General features: G+C 41.0%; 1 protein-coding gene across 1 annotated transcript; it reads left to right on the top strand.

Annotated features, from left to right (window-relative positions):
• The first annotated feature begins 1,906 nt into the window (after window positions 1-1,906).
• Window positions 1,907-23,916, top strand: kcnk12 (potassium channel, subfamily K, member 12). Its single transcript, XM_042432870.1, has 2 exons — window positions 1,907-2,845; window positions 23,024-23,916. Exons 1-2 carry the CDS (start codon window positions 2,506-2,508, stop codon window positions 23,914-23,916), a joined length of 1,233 nt encoding a protein of 410 aa, XP_042288804.1. The 5' UTR covers window positions 1,907-2,505.
• The last annotated feature ends 15 nt before the right edge of the window (window positions 23,917-23,931 follow it).

The raw sequence follows: 23,931 nt of genomic DNA, 5'->3' as shown, positions 1-23,931 counted from the left end.
TAGTGGGAGGAGAATATAAATGAATGTCAGAAAAAGGGGAACACACTGTATTTCACTTAATTGCCTGTGATCATTTTTTCCCTCTTGTTGTTAATCATCATCATCATTAATGTTGTGTGTGTTGCTACTGACAAGTAATTTTAAAAGATTATATTCTGCTTGTGTTTCATGTTTTTCTGAAAGCCTTGTGCTCTCAGACACAGTGAATGAGCATAACCACAAAGGGCTCAAGCTATAATTAAGTAAATGGAGAGGCCTCCTGTCAGTGGCACAACATTATATTGACGTCTTCTTTTACTACATCTCTGTTCCATGCCTTCTTACATTTTGGGGTACTGATTTGAATTGACAAGGACAGACTGTGTGCAGCTGAGATAACTGTGCTGAGTATGCCCTTGTTCTGCATTCTGCCTTGATATTTGTAAGCCAATTAGCTAGATTAGAAAGCATAATCAATACAGCCACCTATTATGCAACCAAACCAAGCACAACTGTCCTCCCCGTAGAAAAAATAACTACTTTGTCAAAACAATGTTAGTTTCTCATAGGATATTCCTATAAGCTCACTATTGTTTTGGCAAGTAACAATAGACACAGCAAAGTGCCTCATCACTGTTGTTCCCTTTATTTTATATCAGCATCATTTCTGAGCTCTAATCTCCTTCACAGTGACAGTTTCTTGTGACAGAGACACATTGCTTCCACTACAGTTGGATAATGTGTCTTTTTAAAGCATCAGTCAATATGTACACAGATATTTTCATGGATCAGCAGCTCCAGGTCGTCATTGATTTTGTTAGAATCTCCCTTGCGTGTTCTCCAACTCAAAAGGATATTGCTCTCTTTCTGAACGGTAATTTGAGCCTTGTAAAAGTTCACTCAGCTGTGCCCTATTGTCCTCAAAATTGTCCATAGGAAGTCCTAACCAGCGCCACTGCCTCTTTGGTTTTGTGTGTGGTCTAGATTTTGGCACCCCAAAAGTATCGGTAACATACAAAACTCTCCATCTTTCACAATAGGTCTTCCTCTGTCAGGTCTTAAAAGCATACAGAGTGGGTCATTATTCATGTAAACCCAGTGTAACAAATGACAACAGGGTGAGATCATGTCTCACTTGTCCTCAGTAATGTTCTTAATGTTACTGGATTATCATGTAAAATAGGCACAAACCTAAGCAGAGGGACCACAGGGCAGGGACAACCAATGGTGAGTGACACATCCATAATTAGACTTTATTAACTTAAATTTTGGTTACAAAGAAATCAGTCAGAATATTAGATTCATCTGTTGTTTAATTCCATGCTTACCACATCTCGGCACCTATCTGTCTAAAAAAATGCCTCTAGTTTGACACTTTACTTTGTCACTGTAACTTTAATATATTTGGATTTGTCACTTTTGGTTGAACAAAACAAGTCATTTAAGACGTCAAGTATTGATAATTAGAGTATAATTTGCTGATAATATCTTTGTACTAATTTTGAATGCAGTACTTTTACTTGAAGTAATTTTACACTGCATGGCTACTTTTACTTAAGGCTCTGAATACTTCTTCTACCACTGATTATTTCTTTATTTTTTTATTATCATTATACTTTTTATGTCTTAGTTTCGTGTGGAGGCTTATAGAGAAACTTTTAAGCAGCTTAGCTCAGGTGAACTCTTTTACTTTTACATTTGTGCCCCCGGTGCAGAAAGTGAGTAACCGTTTCTGAGTGTCCTCAGTGCGCAAGGCTCCGTGTAACACGGCTGCACTCCAGTGAAAATGTAAATCCTCTGTTACGTGAGGATAACATCAACTAAAGATGCGCACAGATTATAATTTTCCTCACACAACTGCACAACTTTAATGTCTTATTTAATGCTCTCTCTTTCTCCTACAGTGGTGGGATACAGTACTCCGAGGTGTAGCGGAGTGAGCTCACCATATGCGCTGCCAGGCTGCAATGAGCCACTGTAACGTCCACACGAAGAATATAGCCCCTCACATCTCCAGACCAAGCAAGCCTGAAGACGGATGAGTTGATTTGAGACCGGAGCGGGATTTCTAGAGAAACATTTTGGTGCAGGGGACCCAGAGGATACTACTCTACTGCTGCTGGCATTCCCACCCTCAGCTTTTGCACAAAGAAGCGCGTCCGGTTGGATGTAAGCTGCAGTCCACTTCAGTTCAACTGCATTGCTACAACTGTGAGAATGAATCCATCATGAAACTGTGCGCCGACTGCTTTTCTCATGAACACTTTCTTGATCAACCAGTGCAATCCGGAGGATTTACAGACTTATATCCACAAGTGGAGCGCCTTTTTTGCCTCTCAGCTACAGATTTCACTTCACTACTACAATGAGACAACGTGGTGGGCTAAGTAAAGGAAATGTTGCCTGTAGAAGTGCAGTGAGAAAGCAGTAGTACAGTGACTTCCAGAGGACACCTGCAGACGAGTGAATGCCGTCTCCGATGTGGAGCTTGTCGCTGTCCGACGCGCGAGTGGTGCTGAAATTTGGATGATGCCTGGCCAGCGACTGCAAGGCTGCCGCTCCCTGCACTTGAACGAGGACAACGGCCGCTTCGTGCTGCTCGCCATCCTAATCGTACTGTACCTGCTGTGCGGCGCTGCGGTCTTCTCTGCCATAGAAAGGCCCTCGGAGCTGCGGGCTCACGGCCGCTGGAACGGGACGCTCCTCAACTTCAGTGAGACCTTCAACATCAGCCTGCAGGACCTCAACTCCTTCCTGCGGGAGTACGAGGCTGCCATCGCCGCCGGGATCCGGGCTGATGCTCTGAGGCCACGATGGGATTTTACAGGGGCTTTTTATTTTGTTGGAACTGTGGTGTCGACTATAGGTGGGTGATCTATGCAGCATTAAACCATTTCCCTGACCTTTGTGTCCATTTGGTTGCAGGCATGGTGTCCTCTAAATACTTGTTGAAAAACATGTATTATTCATGTAAAACTGCCGATATATAGATACAAAATAAACTCCAAGAATACATTCGGGTCAAATGCACAGCTCACACCATTAAGACAGTAATTATGGGAGTATTTTGGCAGGGACAAGAATGCACACAATGTTTAATTTAATCAGTTTGGGACCTCATGCCCTGATAAATCCACATTCAGTCAAATAATCTGGAGAATGGTTATCATTAATATGGCTTCTGTTTGTTAAATATTCATAATAATAATACATTTAATTTGTACCACACGTTTCATTAATAGTGAAACTCAAAGTGCTACACTATGAATAACATGGAACACACAACATAAAGAAAATAGTAATAAGAGTTAAGATAAACAAAAAAGCCTTCCTGAACAGAAAGGTTTGTAGGCCTTTTTAAAAAAAAAGAGACTAGGGTCTGTGCTGCCCTCAGATGGTTAGGAAGGCTGTTCCACAAGCGTGGTGCAGCAGAGCAGAAGGCTGGATCCCCAGTGGTGCGGACCTTGGTACCACGGACCTGGAGGAGCAAGCTGCTGGCATATCTGAGGGTGCGGGTTGAGGTTTGTGATGTGATCAGTTCCTGTAGGTAGGGGGGCACATGTCCGTTAATGGATTTGTATAGCAGGACTTTGTAGTCAATCCTGAAGGAGACAGGGAGCCAGTGCAGTGAAACCAAAATTGGTGTTATGTTTTCGCACTCTCATCAGGATACTGGCAGCGCTGCTCTGAATGTACTGGAGATTCTGGATGCTCCTGCTGGGGATCCCTGTGAAGAGCGCATTGCAGTAGTCCAGTATTGAGGAGATAAAGGCATGGACAACTTTCTCTGCATCTTACAGGGTTAGAGAGGGGCAGAGTTTAGACATGTTTTTGAGATGGTAGAAAGAGGTTTTGCAAAGATGTATTATATTGTCATCAAAAATCAGTTGAGGGTCAAACCCAACACCCATATTAGTGACTGAGAAGGAAAGGGGGAAGTCCTGGCCATCAAAGGTGGGATGAGCTGTGAGGGAATTTGTGCTCATCCAGGCCTTTATCTCCTTAGGACAGGTGCTGAGGCATGACATGGGTGTAGAAGGGCTTGGGGCATTTTTGATGTACAGCTGGGTATCATCAGCATAGCAATGGAAAGACATGTCTGATGATATCACGTCCAAGGGGGAGCAGATAGAGGGCAAACAGGGTGGGGCCAAGAACTGATCCTTGAGGAACACCACAGGTGACAGGGAACATTCTAGACCTGCATCCTCCCTGTGAGATTTACTCCACCTAAGTGCAGAGTCTGACAGTCCGTTGGTGGTGTGGAAGTGCTCTAAGTGGATAGTGTGATCCACGGTGTCAAATGCAGTACTCAGGTTAAGGAGAATCAGGAGAGAAGGGGACCTTGCAACAGCTGCCATCAGCGGGTCATTCACAATGCTGAGCAGAGCTGTTTCAGTGCTGTGTGTTGAATGAAAACCTGACTTGAATTTTTCAAATAGGTTGTTGTGTTTAAGGTGGTCCTGTAGCTCAGAAGCAACCACCTTTTCCAACACCTTAGACAGGAAAAAGAGGTTGGAGATAGGTCTGTAGCTGGCAAGAACTTCTGGGTCCAGTTTCTGGGCTTCTTGAGGAGGGGGTGGATGACTGCGACCTTGAGGGCAGATGGCACACTACCAGTTTGAAATGAGAGGTTGACAGTTCGGGTGATCAGGGGGCTGAGAATGGGGATGTATGATTTGAGCAGAGCTGTGGGAATGGGGTCCAGGGCACTACAGGGTTTCATCTTCCTGAGGATTTCCCCAATGTGGCTCTGCTTGACGCCAGTAAAATAGAGTAGAGACGGCAAGCTCCCAGACAAATACATTACTGACAGTCTGGGATGTCAAAAGGACTGGAGCTTCCATCCCTGTAGGCTGCTTTCTTTCCACTGGCTTACATACAGAATAACAGATTAGCATTTTTATTTTTTTTTTCCAGTCATGTGTTACATTTTGGCTGTGAGGACTTTGGCAATGGGGCGACATCTGACTCGCCTGCCATTTGGAACGGGCACGCTCATCTCTGGCTATAGGACAGCACCCATGGGTGCAGTCTTTTGCCACATTTCCATTCAAACCGGCAGGAATGTCAATGAGAAGCCCCTTCTGCCCCCCCTCATTTTAACATTTACTTGTGCAATAGGTCAGAAAAGAGCAAGTGTCCCTCCCAGGGCACCCTGAGGGCCAACGGTGTGGTGCACTGCATGCCTGATGGCTGAGTCCTCTGACACCCAATGCCTACCCCACCCCTCCCTCACTCACAGCTTGATAGGAGCCACAGCATACAGTGAGTGAGTGAGTGAGTGAGTGTGAACGGTTGACCAAGCAAATGAACACACTCCAGGTAATAATTTGATTTGACAGCAGCTGACCTTGCCCTCTACACACATACTGTAGATACACTGTGATCCTCTTGACACCTTGTTTTAATTGAAAACTCTAGTGAGGGGAATGATAAAGAAAACTGATGGCTGTGTATATATTGTAGGTGCACACAAGAAGGGAACCTGCCAGAACTTTATTTACTATATCCCTGTCAGGAGAGCTTTAATGGATCCATCTCCTCTCCTTCAGCGCTTTTTGCCCTCTGCACAAAACACTCTAATACACAAATACAGAGCTCTCGGGAAGCCCATGCACTCTGCTCAGCCAGTCACCGGAGGGATAGCAGACCAGCTGTGTTTGTGTACATGTCTGTGGCAGGTTGAAATCCTTTGTGCTCCACTTGTCATAAAGCACCGCAATCTTCCCCGACAAGCAGATCATATAACCTGACTCAGCTCACTCAAGCTGGGGGGGAAAGTGAGATGTTGAGATTCTCGCTACAGTGTTTGTCTTTTTCAGATACTTGCATGAGTTTATGTCTGGATATCCATCTCGCTTTGATCTCCACACCCCACCCCCACCCCTCTGGCTCGTGTGCTACTTTCTCTGCTTGCTTGCGACGCGGTGATATAAAAGGGATTTGGGGCCTCCCCACACAACTCTTTATCAGAGCGGCATCCCTCTGCCGCTCTACACACTCCTCCCAAACATTTCCCGGACTCTGACTCTGCTGTGGCAGAGGCTTCAAATCAGCAGTGACACTTTGATCCTTTCATGTGCCTCCGCACTATCGCTTTGAAGAATGAAAGTGACCCAGCAAAAATTGAGACGTTGAATGTGTTTGAATGTCCAATCAAGATGTCTGTTATGGTTCAAAAATAGTTCCAAAATGAAAGTTGTGCCAACGTCTGGGACATTACCTGGCCATCAACTGGACGTCATTCCTGGGCGTTCCAGCAATGTCAAAATATGTCATTACCATCATCAACTGGCCTATTCAGCTATTCTGCTAAAGTTAATATACACAGTGTGCATTCTGCAGCTTTATACATCCTACATGTCTAGATTCACAACTTAATATGCTCCATGTTCTAAAATGGTTCAACCAACATCCTGTCTGACCCAGACATCTGTTAACAATGTGTCACTTTCAAGATAATCCTGATAATACATTATATATAACCAAACACACAGCAAATACATTAAGTATTTTAGTTAATACAAGACATATGCATCACTGAGTAAATGTTGACATGCAACAGTATTTTATTAGGATAAACAACACAGGAAAAGATGATCAGCAAAAGTACAGCTTGTTGTAGATAACCTAACAGTTTCAATTCTTAACTTTTAATTCTATTTGATGCACTTTTCTCCAGTTTCCACTGAGGCTGCAGCAGGCTAATGCTGAAGTTAATGCTAACTCCAGTATGTAAGCACCTGTTGACAGTCCTCGTTGGAAGTCTGTTAGGGAAACAGAGGCTCTGGATCACTGAACTCTTCATCAACATGAGCAAACTTTAAAAGCAAACTTACTCAACAGCATTATTTCTGCTCTCTTGTGGTTTTTTCAAACTCAGTGAGCAGCACATTTTTGTATGAAAAATACAAAACAAAACACCCATAGATGTGTTGCACAATGAAACTTTGAGAAGTGTTTGAAGTGTTTTTGAAGTCAGGCCCCAGTGGACTGTTATTGAACGTGGAAAGGACGACACCCTGTGACCGTCTGCTCACAACAATTTTTCAACCAAAATTGGACCAGACCAAATATTCATGAGAAGGAGAAATTGACACTTATACATGCATATCTGTAATCCAAAAAGGAGCCCACATCCATTAACAAACAATTTGACTTGAGTTTCATGGTTTGCATTTCATGTGCATGTTGCTGTTTTTGGCATCTGACCGGAACGACTTTTGGCCGGGGATACAATGTCACCATCCAATCAATGTTTGCTGGGAAGCTGTGGCTACTTGTTTACCCAGAGTTTCAGCCTGGTTCACCGGCCATCAGTACTGCACCTGATGTGTTGTTTTCCAGCTTCAGGACGTACTGCAGGAAACATATTATGTGTTTTTCTAAAGTAACTGGTTTTGATTAAAACTCACCAGAAGGTCCACTCAGCTGTTGTTCTGGAGATTTCAATGATATTACATGGTCTGAAATCTATGCTCAAATTTGCATTTTTTCTGAGCACTTTTTTTGAGCATTTTTTTGAGGATTTATCATCCATATTGGCTTAAAGGTTGAGATAGTACATCCATTCTTGACCAATCTCACCACTAGCTGTTCTGGAGGTTTCAATCATAACACACAAGGTAAAGAAAGCTTCAAGAATGAGCTTTCAATCTCAATTTTTTCGCAGTACTAGCAGCATGGCCCTAGGGATGGCAATGTCCATCTGTTGGTTTGTCTGTTGTCTGTCCATCACTTTGATTCAGACTGAAATATCTCAGCAACTATTAGATGTATTGCTGTGACATTTGTTAGAGATATCCCTGGTGCCCAGAGCATGGCTCTATACTATCTTTGGTGATCCCCTGACTTTTGACCTAGCACTACCAGTAGGACGAAGTTTTCCTGTAAAATATCTTAACATTTACTACATGAGTTGGCACGAAATTATGTGCAGACAATCATGGTTCCCAGGCGACGTATCCTAATGACTTTGCTGATCCTCTGACTTTTCCTATAGAGCCACCATGAGATTGAAATTTGTGGGTTTGAGTGAAATGTCTTGACAACTATTGGATGGATTGCTGTTAAATTTGGTGTCCCTGTCAAGCTGTAATCATTTTGATGATCTCTTAACTTTTATCGAGCACCATCATCAGGTCAAAATATAAATTTGTCCAGTACTTTGGTTTATGATCACATTCATCAGCCTCAGCTGTACTTTGTGTTTAGTGCTAATTAACTGCTAATTAGCATGCTAACCACTAAAATGAGATAGTGATCTAGGTAAACAGTAGCTCAGTAGTTGCTCAACAGCAGCATGTTAGCACAGTCATTGTGCACATGTTTGCATGCTGACATTAGCATTTAGTTCAAAGCACCACTGTGCCTAATTACAGCCTTGTAGAGCTGCCTGGATAGCTGTAGTCTTGTTTTTTTACTTGTCTCATCTTACTGAAGTGTTGCACCGCTGACTTACTCAAAGAGTCTGTTTTTGTCTGTATCCAACTCTTGCTTGTGTTGTACTGCCCTACATTTTCACTCACAGCATTGCTATTTGCATGCTCATTAAAGAGGGCACTTGAGTCTGTTCATTAAACAGAATTTCTATTAATATGAAAGTTATTTATAACCTTTAGGGATGATTGATAACTGGTGTCTGCCAGTTAGAACAGCTCTCTACATCCATTTGTGAGCCTGTAGGTCTCGTTTTAAGTTGCTACAGTGACATTTTGGAGAAATACTTTATCAGTTTTTAAGTGCTTGCAGGGGCGATACTTGTCTGAGAATCGGTTGTACTCAGTGATGGCTGCTTGATCTGAGTCTTTTAACTTGTTGAGATTGATTGGGATAAGCCAGTTAGGAGAGTTAGGCAGTTTTCCACATAATATCCAGCTGCAGGTTTGGATTGTGTTCTCAGCTATTTATTCCAGGGGACAGACTCTGTCCTGCCTCTTCTTGCCTGTGGCTGCCACCGCAGATTCTTGCTCCATCACACTCATATCCGCCCACTCAGAGAAGTCACAAAGGCAGACAAGGCAAAAAGGACAGTTTAACAAACAGCACATATAGACGGCCTGATCCAACCTCAATGCAGTCCACAACTTGCAGAATGAGGAGAAATGTCTGAGGTGGGCGGGGGTTAAAATAAGATAAAATCCTCCTAAACCCTGCCTATTCAGAGCTCTGCTGCAGCAAGATGACAGAGCGCTCTTCCCTGCAGATAAACAGTGACATGCAGCAGTCTCCTCCATCACAAACCACTAATTCCAGGTCAACATGTGATTCTTTAATAATTATGCTAAAGGATGTAGCTTATACTGTAATGTACAGTTTGTGTAGGCACTTTTAAAGAGGTGTTACTGTAACTGTTTTCTAGGTTGTATGTGTGTGGTGATTGGTGTAGTGCATCTGATTGAATTATTCTGTAAGGTGTTTCTGTATTTGGTGGACAAAATAATGTAAACACATCTCAAAATTTAGCTTCAATACACTATTTAAATTACACTAATCCGTTTTTTTATATTAACAACAACATTCCAGGGAGTTTGAGCGTCTTTCAGCTCATTGTTTTGATTTTGCAGCCCGCAACTTTGGTTCAGCCTCATCGCTTTTGTCAACCTCATTTGCAGGAAGCAAAGCTCTGACAAACCCACTTCACACTTCATTCCCAGCACCAAATGGCAGGCAGACAAAGTTAGAGCATTTAGCAGCTAAAGAGACAGATATTTCCCTCAAGAGGTGGTGCAGATTACCAACTGCTTTAGACAACGTCTCTCTGACACATTGTTGAGTATGAATATTACTTCACAAAGGCACAGCAGGGTTTGTTGCAAGTCTGTTTGCATTAGAATATACAGGGGTGTAGCTTCCTGTATTCTGTAACAAGTGGGGTAAGTCTATTATAGTTTGACATGTGACTTTAGCAGCCTCATCAAACTAAAAAATGTACTGTAATGATGTGACTTCCCTTCAAATTTAGCCAAAACTCTGCTAGAGGGGTCAGATACAGCACATCTGAGTATGAAATATGGCTTGTTATATAACTTTAGTGCCTCTGTCAGGACACTACTATAGCAACAGAGACATAGTACCAAATTGATGTAGATATTATCCCAACTAAGTTTTTCAAGAGATATTCCCCTCTGTTGGTCATTTTATTCTTTTAATTATTAACAGTTCTCTGACTTCTGGTAATATTCCCATTTGTTTTAAACATTTAAATCATCCAACCCATTACTGAAAAAGCCTAATTTGGATCCCCTATTACTCAATAATTACCAATTGATCAATGTAAAAATTATCATTTTCTAAGGTGCTTGAGAAAGTTATTTCAACTCAATTTATATCTTTTATGAATAGTAATGATACTTTTAATAGTTTTCAGTGAGGTTTTTTTTAGAACTCCCCACAGCACAGAGACAGCCCTCATGAAGGTTTCTAATGATCTACTGTTAACAGTTGATAGAGGTGACTGCACAGCCCTGGTGCTTTTAGGTTTGAGCACTGCCTTTAACACGATCGATCACTCCATTCTCTTGCACCGTCTAGAAACCTGGGTTGGTCTTAAGGGTGCTCTACATCTACTCGTTCATACCTCTCCAGTGGAACCTTCTCTGTTGTCACAGAAAATGCCTGTTCCTCTGTTGCCCATTTTAACTGTGGTGGTCCTCAAGTCGATATCCTTGGCCTACTGCTGTTTTCAATATACATGCTTCCTCTCAGCCAGATCATTCAGAACCATAGTATCTCCCACCACTGTCAAGCAGATGACACACAGTTATATGTCCCTTCTTCTTCTTCAAACCAACAATCCCAGCAGCCTTGATAAATCTGTTTGGCTGCCTCAGTGATGTTAAACGTTAGCTGTCCCAAAACTTTTTAAAAATCAGTGGTGATAAGTCTGAGGTCATAGTTGTGGGTCAAACAAATTCTACCAGCTTGCTTCACAGTAAGCTTGGTACCAAAAACATTAAGCAATCCACTAAAAATCTTGGGTTATTTTTGATGCAAATGTCTGTTTTGATGATCAAGTGAAAAATGTTGTCCAATCATACTTTTTTCAATCTCAAAAATCAGATCATTCTTGTCTCCTACTGATTGACATTAAGGTCATAAATGCATTTATTTTCTCTCACCTCAACTACTGCAATGCACTTTATGCCGGTATCAGTCAGAGATCCCTTCACCGACTCCAACTGGTACAGAATCCTACTGCCTGGATTTTAACTGGCAATAAGAGATATGAACATATCACTCAGGTACTTGCCAACTTACACTGGCTGCCTGTTACATTCTTGCATTGATTTTAAAATTCTACTTCTATCACTTTTAAAGCATTAAATGACCTTGCTCTAAATTACAAAAAGGACTTATTGACCCCCTATCTGCCTGGGTGTTCACTTAGATCGGTGGATGGCGCTCTGCTGGTTATTCCCAGGTCTCAGCCAGTGACCAAAGGTGACCAAGCTTGCTGTTAGAGCATCCAAACTGTGGAACAGTCCACCTATCAAGATCAGACAGGAAACATCTTTCAATGTCGTTTAAATCTCTTATTAAAAGATTATTTGATCAGGAAGCTTTTCTTAATGTTTGATGTTGCTGTTTTATTATCCCACTTCTGACAGTTTATGTTTTTGTGTAGCTTCATTTTATTTCCCTCTGTCTTATGATCTCAGTTTGTTTTTCTTTTGTTTTTAATTGCTGCTTTTTAATTCTTTTTTCTTCTCTCTGTTAAGCACTTTGTAACTTTGTTAAGAAAAGTGCTATATAGATAAAGTTTATCATTATTATTATGATTATATAAAATACACCAGACCTCCAACTTTGAAGAACTGAACTTTAGAATTGGTCCTGCAATGTCTGGATTAGCATGTTGACTATAAATTAGATTTTTATAGCTCACACATGAGGGAAATCAGTCTTACTCTTTGGAAACCCTAAGTGAAGATGCTTCATCCTGCCAAATCTAGCGGAACTTGACTACAGATGTTAAATGTTCAGCAGAGAAACTACAGAGTCCAGTTAATGAGCTATAGATCTGGCCCAAGCCCTCTAATGCAGAACACCAGGGAGGACATGCATGTAATTATTCATAAGGTTTTGCTTTCTCATCATCACAAAATAATTTTGTAATCTCAACATAAAAAGCTATTATTTGCTGTGCTGACAAAGTAATTATTCCATTCTGATATTATATTCTGTTCTTAAGTCTGTTTTTTTTAATTTCAAGAAAATAACTTGTTATGATCATGAGTGAAGATATATATATATATATATATATATATATATATAGCTTTATATATATATATATATATATATATATATATATATATATATATATATATATCCTCTCCCGTGTTTCCTTCTTTTAGGGGATGTTAACCTAATTTTCTTGTGCCAATTTTAAAAGTGCTGATTTGGCAGCGGAGACTCATTGAAGCACACTTGTGAGGTTTGTGTGACTATTTCACGGCTGTCTGACCAGGGCCCGTGTATCTAGGATGGAGCTGCAAACCAAATTTGCTCTCTGTACAGTACTGCACCTTATAATTCACGTGTCTCCGAGGTTACAAGACAATGTCACCTCAGACTGGCGGAGTGTGTATTTGGCATTTAAGCAGTGTGAAATGTCACATGATAGACTGCATGGATCCCCGAAGGCAAGCTATGTTTTTGCTTTGATGTCGTGTTCTTATTTAGATTAGCCGCTCGGCGCCGCCTCGCTGAGACAAAACCATCTGTGTTGTTGTTACTGCTGGTGTATGTTATGAATGTGCTTTCAGGAGGTGGGTGGGAAAGGTTTGCAATCTGTGAAAGCAGATTCATCGGTGCACAGCGACGTCTCATGCTCCTCGTTTTTGCCTTCTGTCTCTCACTTGAGCACACTCCTCTACCACTTGTTCTGTCTCCTGTCATCGCCAGACTGTCCCAGACAGCGTTGACTCCCGTCTAACGTCTATCTGACTACTTTGCTCTACTGTTCAAAACTACCTTCCATTCTGTGGATTGATTAAGTCATTGATTCATTTTGATCTGTACACTTTATACTGTGTGTTTTTGTGGGACAACCTTGTAATCATGTTCCAAAACAGAGTCTACTCATCTTACAGAAGCAGTATATTACATAATGAGATGAGGATCATTTTACAGTTCATTTTGAAGCCGGTCAGTATGACTCTCTACTTTATTTTTGCTCTTGTCTTGTTCCCCTCTCCTGTCTTTGGATCTCCTGGGTTGTTCTGTGAAATCACAGACTCAGAGGAAATGTCACTGTTAAAAATGGAAAACAGAGGGCCTTCAGTCACATAAAAGGGACTGGGGGTCCCTTTAGATTGTGTGCAGTCCTGACGCACAGCACATAAAATGATTTCCCCAAAAAGGAAGTGAAGCTGAATAGCAGCACTGCTGCACAGATGGTCTATAGAACTGTGTCTGAATTAAGGGAGAATTTAGTGCTGGTTAATACACCAGTTCTTAATCTCCGCCTTAAAGCTAAACCCTAAACAATGTTTTACACTAAAATTAGAAAAATGCAAAGAGAATTATCACCCAGCTCTACATTATTTTGGCAAAAAAGCTCTGATAAACCTACAGTACACTACCTACCTGGCACCAAGCAACGGACCAGATATTTCCATCAGGAGTTGGTGGAGACCAAAACAGATCTAAAAAGAGGTGAATGTTGGACTCATTAGGTGGACAAAAACAGAATTTCAAATAAACGCTAATGCTGCTCAACTTTATAAAAGGATAACACTGTATGTCAAAATACTGTTTGTAGTTTTTGGCCAAAAAGATAAATGAATGTAGGTTTAAGTAAATATCAAAACATTAGAAATGTTGTGCTTCATGTAGAAAAACATAAATTATTATGTGACCTATAAATGCAGTGACTGAGGTTCCCTTGACATAATATATGAAACTCAAAGTAGACGCAAACTATTTGACAGTCATAAAATAAATGATAAAGAAATGAATGCATAATCAAATAAACCTGATAACATCTTTAATTATATCATAACTGATTGACTGGAAAACAATCTCTCAAATAAAAGACAAAGAAATAAAACTCATTGGTTCCAGATAACAAGCAGGTACTTAAAAACATTTTACCCCTCCATTTCTCTCCATTTCCTGTTCCTCCCCTGACAGGGTGCTTCCTGGTGTGGAGTGGAGTGTGTGTGTGTGTAGGACAAGCCTGCTGGGAAGCACAGGCTTCAATAAATCCCCATCTCAGTTAACTGCTGCTGTACAGGATTGCTGTGCACACCTCTGCGCTCTGTCACAGCAGGTCATAAATCTGCACTGACTTGCTAAGGTGTGTACTCGCCTACATACTGTAACTCACGCACTCGAATCAAGATCATTTTAGAGGACACAACAGATTTGTGGGCTTCCTCCTCCTCAAACTGATTAGCATTTCACTGATTCTGCTCTGTGCTACGGCAGGGTAAAGACAGAATCAATTCTGTGTGCTCTTTGCACTCTGCAGTCTTCGGACCTGCTTTATATCAGAGCTATTTTTAACAGCAATTTTAAATTTGATTCCTGTGTTAATAATCATCCGTTTCACTGACAATCCAGTTTGCACTGGCACCGATGTCAATGCTGACTTGCACAAAATGCAGCTATGAGAGTTCCCCATAAGCAGAAAAGTCTTCCTGGTGAAACTTTTGGGCTCTTGGCAACCTCTGATGCAGTAAAATCACACACACACACTTGCAGTGGAAAAGTTTCACTATGTTGCATGAAGAATAGATAGCAATCCCACTTCTGCACCAGCAGAACATTTATCTTCATCTCAGGGTTATGTATATAAATAGTTATACATGTTAATAAGCTAACAGCAAGTTGGCTATCAGCGTGATTTGGCAGTCATCCATTTGTCTCTTTGTGTGAAGGATGGGCTGCTTGTATGAGACAGAGAGAGACAGAACAGCAGTTAGACATGCTGCGCTACTGCATCTTTCAACCAGCTAAACACAAATGACATGAAATAGTCTTTAATATAAAAAATGAGATAGATGAGTCAGATTACAGATGAATCAACGTTCTCTCAAACTTCCTGATAAAAGTTTCCTTTGGGTTTCCATCAGAACTAAACAGAATAAACATTATAGCAATATGACTCATAAGAGACTGTGCAAAGAAGAGTTTTGAGCATAACCTTGAGGATGATTGATCTTTATGATCAGATTACAAGATGAAAAAATGGAGTTGTGGATCTGCATGTTACACAGAAAAATTACAGGTATTTCAAACTCTAGAGTTGGTTGAAAATAGATATAGATGCACGGTGACACACGTCAATTTTTACCATATAATCTGTTTGAATGAGAGGAAACAGCACAGAGGATCTATTTTTTCCCTCTTTATCTGTTTTTTTTTTAATCTAGAGGATAATGCACATCTGTGAGTACAACTGTGTGAGCTTCTCAGGGAATCCACACTGGCTACTGTGCAGCTCAGCTGGAGTAGCTGAATCTTAACTGCATTGCCCAAACACACCTCTGAGCTAATGGTTGCACTGTTTTCTTGCCAGCCAGCACAAGAATTTAAATCAATCTACTTTTTTAAGATTCAGCCTTTTGCCACTCGAACACATTCATTTGGCATACATTTGGTGTTTTGCAATTGTAATTATTATCCTTGGAATACATCACACTCTGAATGTGTTGAAATGCATACGTTTTGTCTTCATGCCAGCACAAACAAATCATTCAGCTTCCTCCAGGCTGGCAGCCCCTGGCAGAGTCAGGTGGTTTCAGGCTCCCGGACGGGAGAGAAGACTCACAATGGGTACATTCTGCTAATAGAAAGTAAAACATCATTTAATTGTGAGCAACGGAGCATTGCCTCATTATTTCTCTGAGGCAACTTGCTGTGTATGATCCAAGATCATTATTGTGGCTATCAGTAACTTAGCAGTCCCTGACAGGAATCTGATTTTTGCAGAGCCTTAAATTTCAGGGACTTGTGCTTTCACATTAGCAGTAATGAAAAACCATTGAATCAAATGTCTGCTGAACCTCAAGCAGTCATTTCCTGCTGGCATTTGACTTTTGTCATGTGATTCCTACAAATATAAAGTTCCTTTACCGTTTACATGCAGTACATTCAATGTAGCGTTACCATGATACTGTATGAGCACCATATCTGTAATATGTGCTGAACACGGAGGCTTATCTGTGAGCGATAGTGTTTCAAAAGCTCCACCTGGACAGGTGTGTTTACTTTGGGGGAGAATACAAGAGGGCTTTATGTAGCTAAGCTTTTATTCAAACATTGACTGTGCATGAGGCACAAGATAATATGAAGCACAAGGACATAGCCTTTGACTCCATCAGAGAGACGCTATTAATCTGATGAGAGAATGACTTCTCAGTCACATGAAAGGACAAATCTGTCTTAATGTTTGCAGATGGACAATGAAGCCACTTTTTTGATTTTAATTTTGCTTATTAAGAGTCTTTGCTTACTGAGCAACTGTCTTTTGTTTTTACAATCCTGTGAAGATGAAAAACAGATCAAAAAAATTAAGAATAAAAGAGTAAATGTTGGTGTAGATGAAAGACAGAGCAGCATATTTTTTTGACAATAAATCAATACAGACAATGGTGGAGTCATCAATCCTCCTGGCTCTCTTTGCTGGGGAATTTATTATTATTACTGAGATACAATTTGAAACACTAGACTGATTCGGTTACGGAGGAGCCAAATGAATCACAAAATCAGAAGAAGATGCCATTTTAGATTTTGTTTTATTGAACAGGTTTGCGTTGCTCTGTATATGTTATCTTATTACGTCTAACAGTCAACAGAGTGTGTTTGCCTGAGCTTTCCGGTAATTGATGTCTGTATCGACCCACTTTAATGACTGTTAGCTACATGTTTCATTATGATCACCTCAGTTAGTTATTTCTAATTATTGCACAGCCATGTGTAGTACAAAACAGTCATTATGAATGCTTTGACATGCAGAACAGATACCATTAACACACCGCCTATATTGTGTGTGGGTGAGCCCAGCTGGGTGTGAAATTCAAAGCCACATTGTTTTGTTTCAGGGCACCATAGAAATATTGCAGCATGTGTAGGCTTGAGGTGTTTTTATCTCCTGCAATAGTACTATAGCCTTTATTTAATTTTTGCCTACAGATTCGTCAGTGTAGCTGCATCTCAAACTAAACTTGGCAACTCTGTGTTGAAGCACGTATTTGACCTATTCTATCATCTGCTTTTTGTAACACTGGCAGCACAGTCCGAATGTTCCTTTTATTATGTGGTCTGCCAGTAATCCTGGCAGCTCATCAGCAGATGGTGTGGTGATGATGACTGTGGTCTGGCCATGTTGCTGCTTCCTCAGCCCTCTGTCCTCTCTGCAGACCCCCGCCATGCCACCCCATGACTAATGATTTCCTGTTCGTCACAGAAACAGAGTCATCAGAGGGCTGGGCATGCCTGGCATTTTCTGCTGCTGCTCCTGTCAGACCAATTTAAGACTATTCCCACCAGTGGGACGCAGTTGGTTTGACTGGGAGCTTGTTTTTTAAGCGCATTAATTGGGGACACTAACTGGGGACACGGGGAAGCAATAGAAAGGCGCAGTTTTGATTTTTGGTTTGAAAAACAGTTACATAAGGAATCTTTTAGTCTCTTTTCAGGCCTTCAAGGAGCTGGGTGGCGAGATGTTGACCACAATGACACACAGTGACCTTCAGCTTCAATACGACTTAGAGAGACACGTGAATGTGCAGCACATGTCCTTCATTCAAACTGAGTGCTTTTAGTTACCCTTCATTTTCATGTTGGTATCCATTAGGAGCTCTGGCCCATATGAACTGGATCTATTGCATATTTCTCCTACATTGTGTACTTTTTTAGCCATTGTGTATTATTCCTGTCCTTATATTCCCTTATTTCAGCTGAACTGCCTCACACTAAACATAGGCTTCAAACATCAGACGCTGTGCTCAGCTTCATGATGATTGTCCTTGTGAGGCTATTTTCCAGTAAAGTGAATCAATATGCTTTTTTCAGCACACATTATCACTTCACGTTATCTGCTGTAAAAGGTGTCAAGTGGGCTTTGACCAAAAGTTCTAAGTGAGCTCTCTGAAAACTGAAATAACTCTACTGGACAAATATTAAACGGATTACTTAATCTTTATTGACTTTTAAATTGAACATTAAAAGACTGTCTGCAATTTGGACTGTTCACAAATGCTTCGTTTTAGAAATTAGGTGCATGAACTGCCAATTTAAAGGCTAAGTCGGGTGATATTCTATTTTTTTTCTTATTGTCAACAAATCCCAAGCCTGATACAGCTTATTCCTCTGTGCCATATAGCTTCATTGTTGTCTAATAACCAACACATCAATGAGCCACACTGTAGCACAGGGTGATACGTTTCTTCATTAAGATGAACATGGGCTCTTTAGTTTATCTTGAGTCAATCACACACTGTTATGCTGCTCTAAATTCTCCCCGGAGTGCCAAATACGTGGCTGAAAATAGACCCACACAAATGCACTGTTTACTCCTGTTTGAGAAACATTTTCTAAAAATGACAGTGCCCAGGTGTTATAGTAAACAATTTTGCTTTTTTTTCAAATGAAACTATATATTTGCGACAGACATTTAAACCTGTTATAGCTGTTTTTTGTTGTTGTTATTTTTAGGCCACTTTGGCCCTTTTATCACTGACATATTATCTCTTTTTAAATTGATATGGTGAACGTGTCAGCAAACAGTTGTCTATTTACACATGTAGCCGATATAGAGCAACATTCATTTGGAGTCATGTACAGTATTATACTTGAGAGACATATCTGGCTCTGTAGCTGCTAAATGCTCCACAATGTTCACCAGCTACTCTAACTTTATCTCTCTGCCATCTGGTGCTGGAGAGGTAGCATACTGTGGGTTCTTCAGAGCCTTTTTCGCTGTAAACAGCTGACTGCTGCAGCTGGAAACAAAGCTAATGAGAGCGACGAGAGTGAACCAAAACAGTCAAGTTAGAACTGAGGAGAACTTCACAGTCGGGTGATGATTGTCATTTGATCTATTGTTAATATAAAAATACTGATGCAGCTTTAAAGATTTACATTTTCAGATGGAACAAATGGGCCCCGGGTTGAGAGCAACAGACAGACTGAGGAAGTCAGAAAGTATTGAGAGAGTGACTAACACGTCGATTTTCACATGACAACAGAAATATAGAACATCCTGTAACCTTATGCAGCATTTCCACTTGGGAAAATGGCTTACCATCTGTCACCATAACTCTGTTGTGATCACATCCCTGTATGCTTATCGGGAAATCATTTCTACTGTCTCATGGTTTCGATACACAAACTGCTAAAGAATAACACAATTCAAATCCCAGCAGCGGAGAGTTTCAACAGTGCACGTTATCAGTTATTTATTAGCTGCTGTTAAATCCTTGGTGCTGCAGACTCTGAACATAATGAAATATTTGTGTGTGTGATATATGAACAGTTCTCATTCACCTAGAGTGGCTCATTGGTGCAAAATGTGATGATTGATTACTGTTCAGAGGCGAGTGGTCTAAGTGTAGCAAATGCAGAGCAACCATGAAGTCCATCAATACCTCTATTAGCAACACTCGCAGTGATTTGTGTTGTTTAGGTCTCGACTTTACCACACAACTTAATGAGCCATTGTAATTTGCCATTGGACCGTAATGATGGCTTGCTGCGCATGTGTGATTTAAACTCGAACGCTGGTGATAAAAGCTGACCCAAACACTGAAATCACTACAGTCCACTAATGCTCTATTTTTATCCCCGCACCTCCCATTTCATTTCCCTGTGGTCTGATAACCATTAGAGCTTCTTCTTCTTCTTCTCTTAAAACTGTCAAATGGTAATTAATGGATACTAATGGCACAATTTCCATCACTTTCCTTCTGGTTGAATCTCTAATGAGTAATTATGTGCGTAAGCATCATTAGCCATTAGAGCATAACATCATTTTCTATGTTGAGTTGAGCATACTTTATTTAATGTTAATGAATAAATACTCTCCCAGGGCTCTGATTGAATTGGATTAGCACACATATGATTTCCTGCCATATCAAGTTCTGCTCATGTTGGCTTGGATGGAGTGCAAAAATTAAGTGTTCACTGAGGTCAGCAGCAGGATCATCGGTCTGGACTGGTGACTTCAGTGTTGGACAGTTATAGGATTTAATTAAGAGTTTTAAAATTTAAATGAAGATAGTGAATAAAGTCTCACAGTGTTTGGATCTTTGGTTTTAGCTTGGCTGTCCTTTGCTCTGTATTATTGTTCTGTTTTCCCTAATGCATCTTGACACAGTAGTCTGGAGTAATGGCTCTGAAATGTTACACTGAATCGATGCCTGGTGCCTTTTCCTCTCTTAGGTAATTTACTTGGTAATGAGAGACAGTGCGGAAGACTGTCTCTGCGCGCTGCGAAGATGTAATCTGTTTTCCCTATGATTCAGTTGGGTTAGAGAGAATTGGGCTGCTAATTAATTAACTATGAAAGACTGAAATAGGATTTCACTGAAGGGCTTAATTTGGGTAATCACTGCCCCTCACCTTCTTGTCACCGAGCGGCGCCTCGCGGTCTGTGACTGAACTTTGTCACTATCATTGTAAAAATGCTGTCTGGTGTTCCTGCTGTTACTGTTTTCATATATCAATGTGTAAAGCCTACACAAGTGTGTGTAAGGCCATAAGGTGTGTGGACATGTGTGTGTGTGTATGGGGGGGTTATATTCCCTCTTGTATCTATAAAACAATCTGTATCAATCAGCACAGATCTAAATGACCTGGCAAGTCAACAGCAAACCCTCATGAGTGTGGTTTTCTGCGTGAGAGATAAGGTCAAAAAAGCCATTTTGAGTATCATAAAGGAAGTATTGTCTAGATATTGATGTCATTTATTACCTGACAAAGATTGTTATAGACGGGTTGGTGCAAAATGGAGAAAAGTACTGCCCTAATGCTCCAAGAAGACTGAAATGGAGGATAGCCCTGATGGAAAAATATATTAACCTTGGCCTGGAAGTGAACTGGTTGATCTTTCAGCACGATTTTATTTGTTGACAAATAGACCATCTGCTGTTCTGTGGATAAGGGCCATGACATTGTGTGTGTGCATGTGTGTGTGTGTACTTGCATAGGCTATATGAATGTGTATGTGTGTACAATGTACATATAAGAGCAGAAAACATACACATTCTATATCACATTATAAATACCTTTTTTTTTCAAACATCAATAAATGTGGGAGTTCATGTGATTAATGCTGGTCAGTGGGAATAAAGAGAAAAGAAGATTTGTAACAGGGCTCATGTGTCTACACATGCAGATGCATATCTGCTTTTGCTACGTTAAGCCACCACAGTGCATACACTACCCTGTCTTCTCCAAATTGCAGGTTTGGGGGTAATTTTTTGGTTGAATTTTCACAAAATCAATGGTTTGCTGCCAGTTTTAGTGAATTGCAGAAGTATATGAATCCCACATGGATGTTTTGTGCTTATGCTATAAATCACAGATTCCCAACTTGGCGATTGAGACTCCTATGAAGGAGGTTTATTTTTTATGACTTTACTCTTTTCTTGTTAAAATATTGGGTGCTTTCACCTTCTAAAAAATCCTTATAATGAAAAAACAAGGTTGGAGCTATTGCTATAAACCATGCATGTCGTTTTTCTTTCCGTTAGATGTTGTGCAAAATGATCTTTTCTTAATTATTTTTATAACTCCCTCTTACGGCAGCCTGAATCTGAAGTGTTGAAAGAATAAATAATATGATTACAGGAAACAATTGTGTGCTCAAATACCAAGACACTCATCTACTAAATGTTAACATCAGAGCTTCACTGCAGCTGCAAAGTCAGAGCTGCACCTGTGACACTCCTCGAGATTGAGAAGTGCTCCTTCAACATGCAGCAGAATCCATAAACATCCTCTTCTCTCTTCTCCACTCCCCTCCCCTCCTCTCACCACCCCTCCTCTCCTCTCCTCTCCTCTCCTCTCCTCTCCTCTCCTCTCCTCTTCTCCCTTCTCCTCTCCTCTCACCTCCCCTCCCCTCCCCTGCCCTCCCATCCCCTCCCCTCCTCTCATAACCTCTTCCTCAGCTGGAACATCAGTCTAATTGACTAAGAAATCAGAAGGCAGCAGGAAGCCAAACCACAGAGCAGAGAAAAAAAAATATTCAAAGGACTTACCTAAGCTTATTCCTGCCATCCTCCTCCACTCAATACAACCCCTATGTCCTTGTTTTTTGATGCCCCACCAACAGCATTAAACAGTATAGCATATAGTGTATGTAAATACACATTGTACATACAATTTTGTGTGACTTTACACAGTGAAAAATGCAAGACAATATTGATGTCATCATCTTAACTTATGGAAGTATAGTATTTATATTACCTAAATTACTGTAACAATATAACATTGGGAACAATACAATCTAAACTGATTTGTTAGTCATTTTTAATCATCTAACATTGACATAGAGGTCATATTGGATCCTTCCAGATGTTTTATTTTGATTTTGGTCAAAACTGAAAACATTTGGTTTTGATATAACACATGTAAGGCTGGTTTTCATTAAACTAGTATCCATTTTTTAATTTCCCCCTTATTCTATCGTGACTCACAACATGCAAGTTAATTTGTAATGCAAAGCATCATTTTTTAAATTACCCCACAGCTGCTTATAAAACTTTCTCCCTGCCCATTACTATAAGTTTACATATCTTCCAGAGAAAGCTTACTGTTTGAGTCAGCAGCAGCATCAACACAAATTATTATCCAGGATTTTCTGTGTATTACTTGTGTGTACCTCACTCAATCCCTGCTTTCACTTATTTTTTTCATTACAGGCACAACTGTTTAGAAATGTGATTTAAGCCCCATTTAAAAACCTAATTTAGATTTGAGTTTGTTCCCTTGTCTTTAACTATAGACATAATTCATTGTGAAGAAACTGAAGACACCTTATGATTGAAAGTCTGTTTAACTGTCTGATATCTCCTTTCTGTCTCTGCAGGTTTTGGGATGACAACACCTGTGACAATTGCAGGCAAAGTGTTCCTGATCTTCTATGGGCTCCTGGGTTGCGCTGCCACCATCCTCTTCTTTAACCTCTTCCTGGAGCGCATCATCACACTGCTGGCTGTGGTGATGAAGGCTGTGAGGGAACGACGAATTAGGAACAGTGGTCTACTACCGCCAGGCATCCGCCATGACTTCTCAGCCTACAGTGTCCCAGGCTGGAAGCCCTCTGTGTACCACGTGATGCTGATTCTCGGCCTATCAGCCATCACCATCTCCTGTTGTGCATCAGCCATGTACACCCCTGTGGAGGGTTGGGCGTACTTAGACTCGCTCTACTTCTGCTTTGTAACCTTCAGTACCATTGGCTTTGGGGACTTTGTCAGCAGCCAGAGCGCGGCTTACGAATATCAAACCCTCTACAGGGTGGCCAACTTCCTCTTCATGCTAATGGGCGTCTGCTGCATCTATTCACTCTTCAATGTCATCTCGATTGTCATCAAGCAGGTGCTCAATTGGATGCTGGAGAAAATGAGCTGCTTGTTTTGCCAGCGTTGCAATAAGGCCAACACCTTCCTGGGAAGACGCAATGCCATCCGCCCAGGCACCAAGGGTCGCCAAGGTCAGTTTGGCCAGCTGCCCAACTCAGATGGACCTTGTGATAGTGACACTGAGGGACGCAGACTATCAGGGGAAATGATCTCTATGAAAGACCTGGCAGCCTCCAACAAGGTGTCACTGGCCATCATGCAGAAGCAGCTGTCTGAGTCGGCCAATGGATATCCCAGGACAGTTTGTGGCAGCTCTCGCCACAATGGTTTCTCTGGGGGGGTTGGTGCCCTCGGTATCATGAACAACAGGCTGGCAGAGACAAGTAATTCCAGGTAGAGGACTCAGTGAGAA

The sequence above is a fragment of the Thunnus maccoyii genome, chromosome 14 (genome assembly GCF_910596095.1).
Source record: "Thunnus maccoyii chromosome 14, fThuMac1.1, whole genome shotgun sequence".
NCBI classification, from domain to species: Eukaryota; Metazoa; Chordata; class Actinopteri; order Scombriformes; family Scombridae; genus Thunnus; species Thunnus maccoyii.
This window is presented reverse-complemented; position numbering and strand designations above follow the sequence as displayed.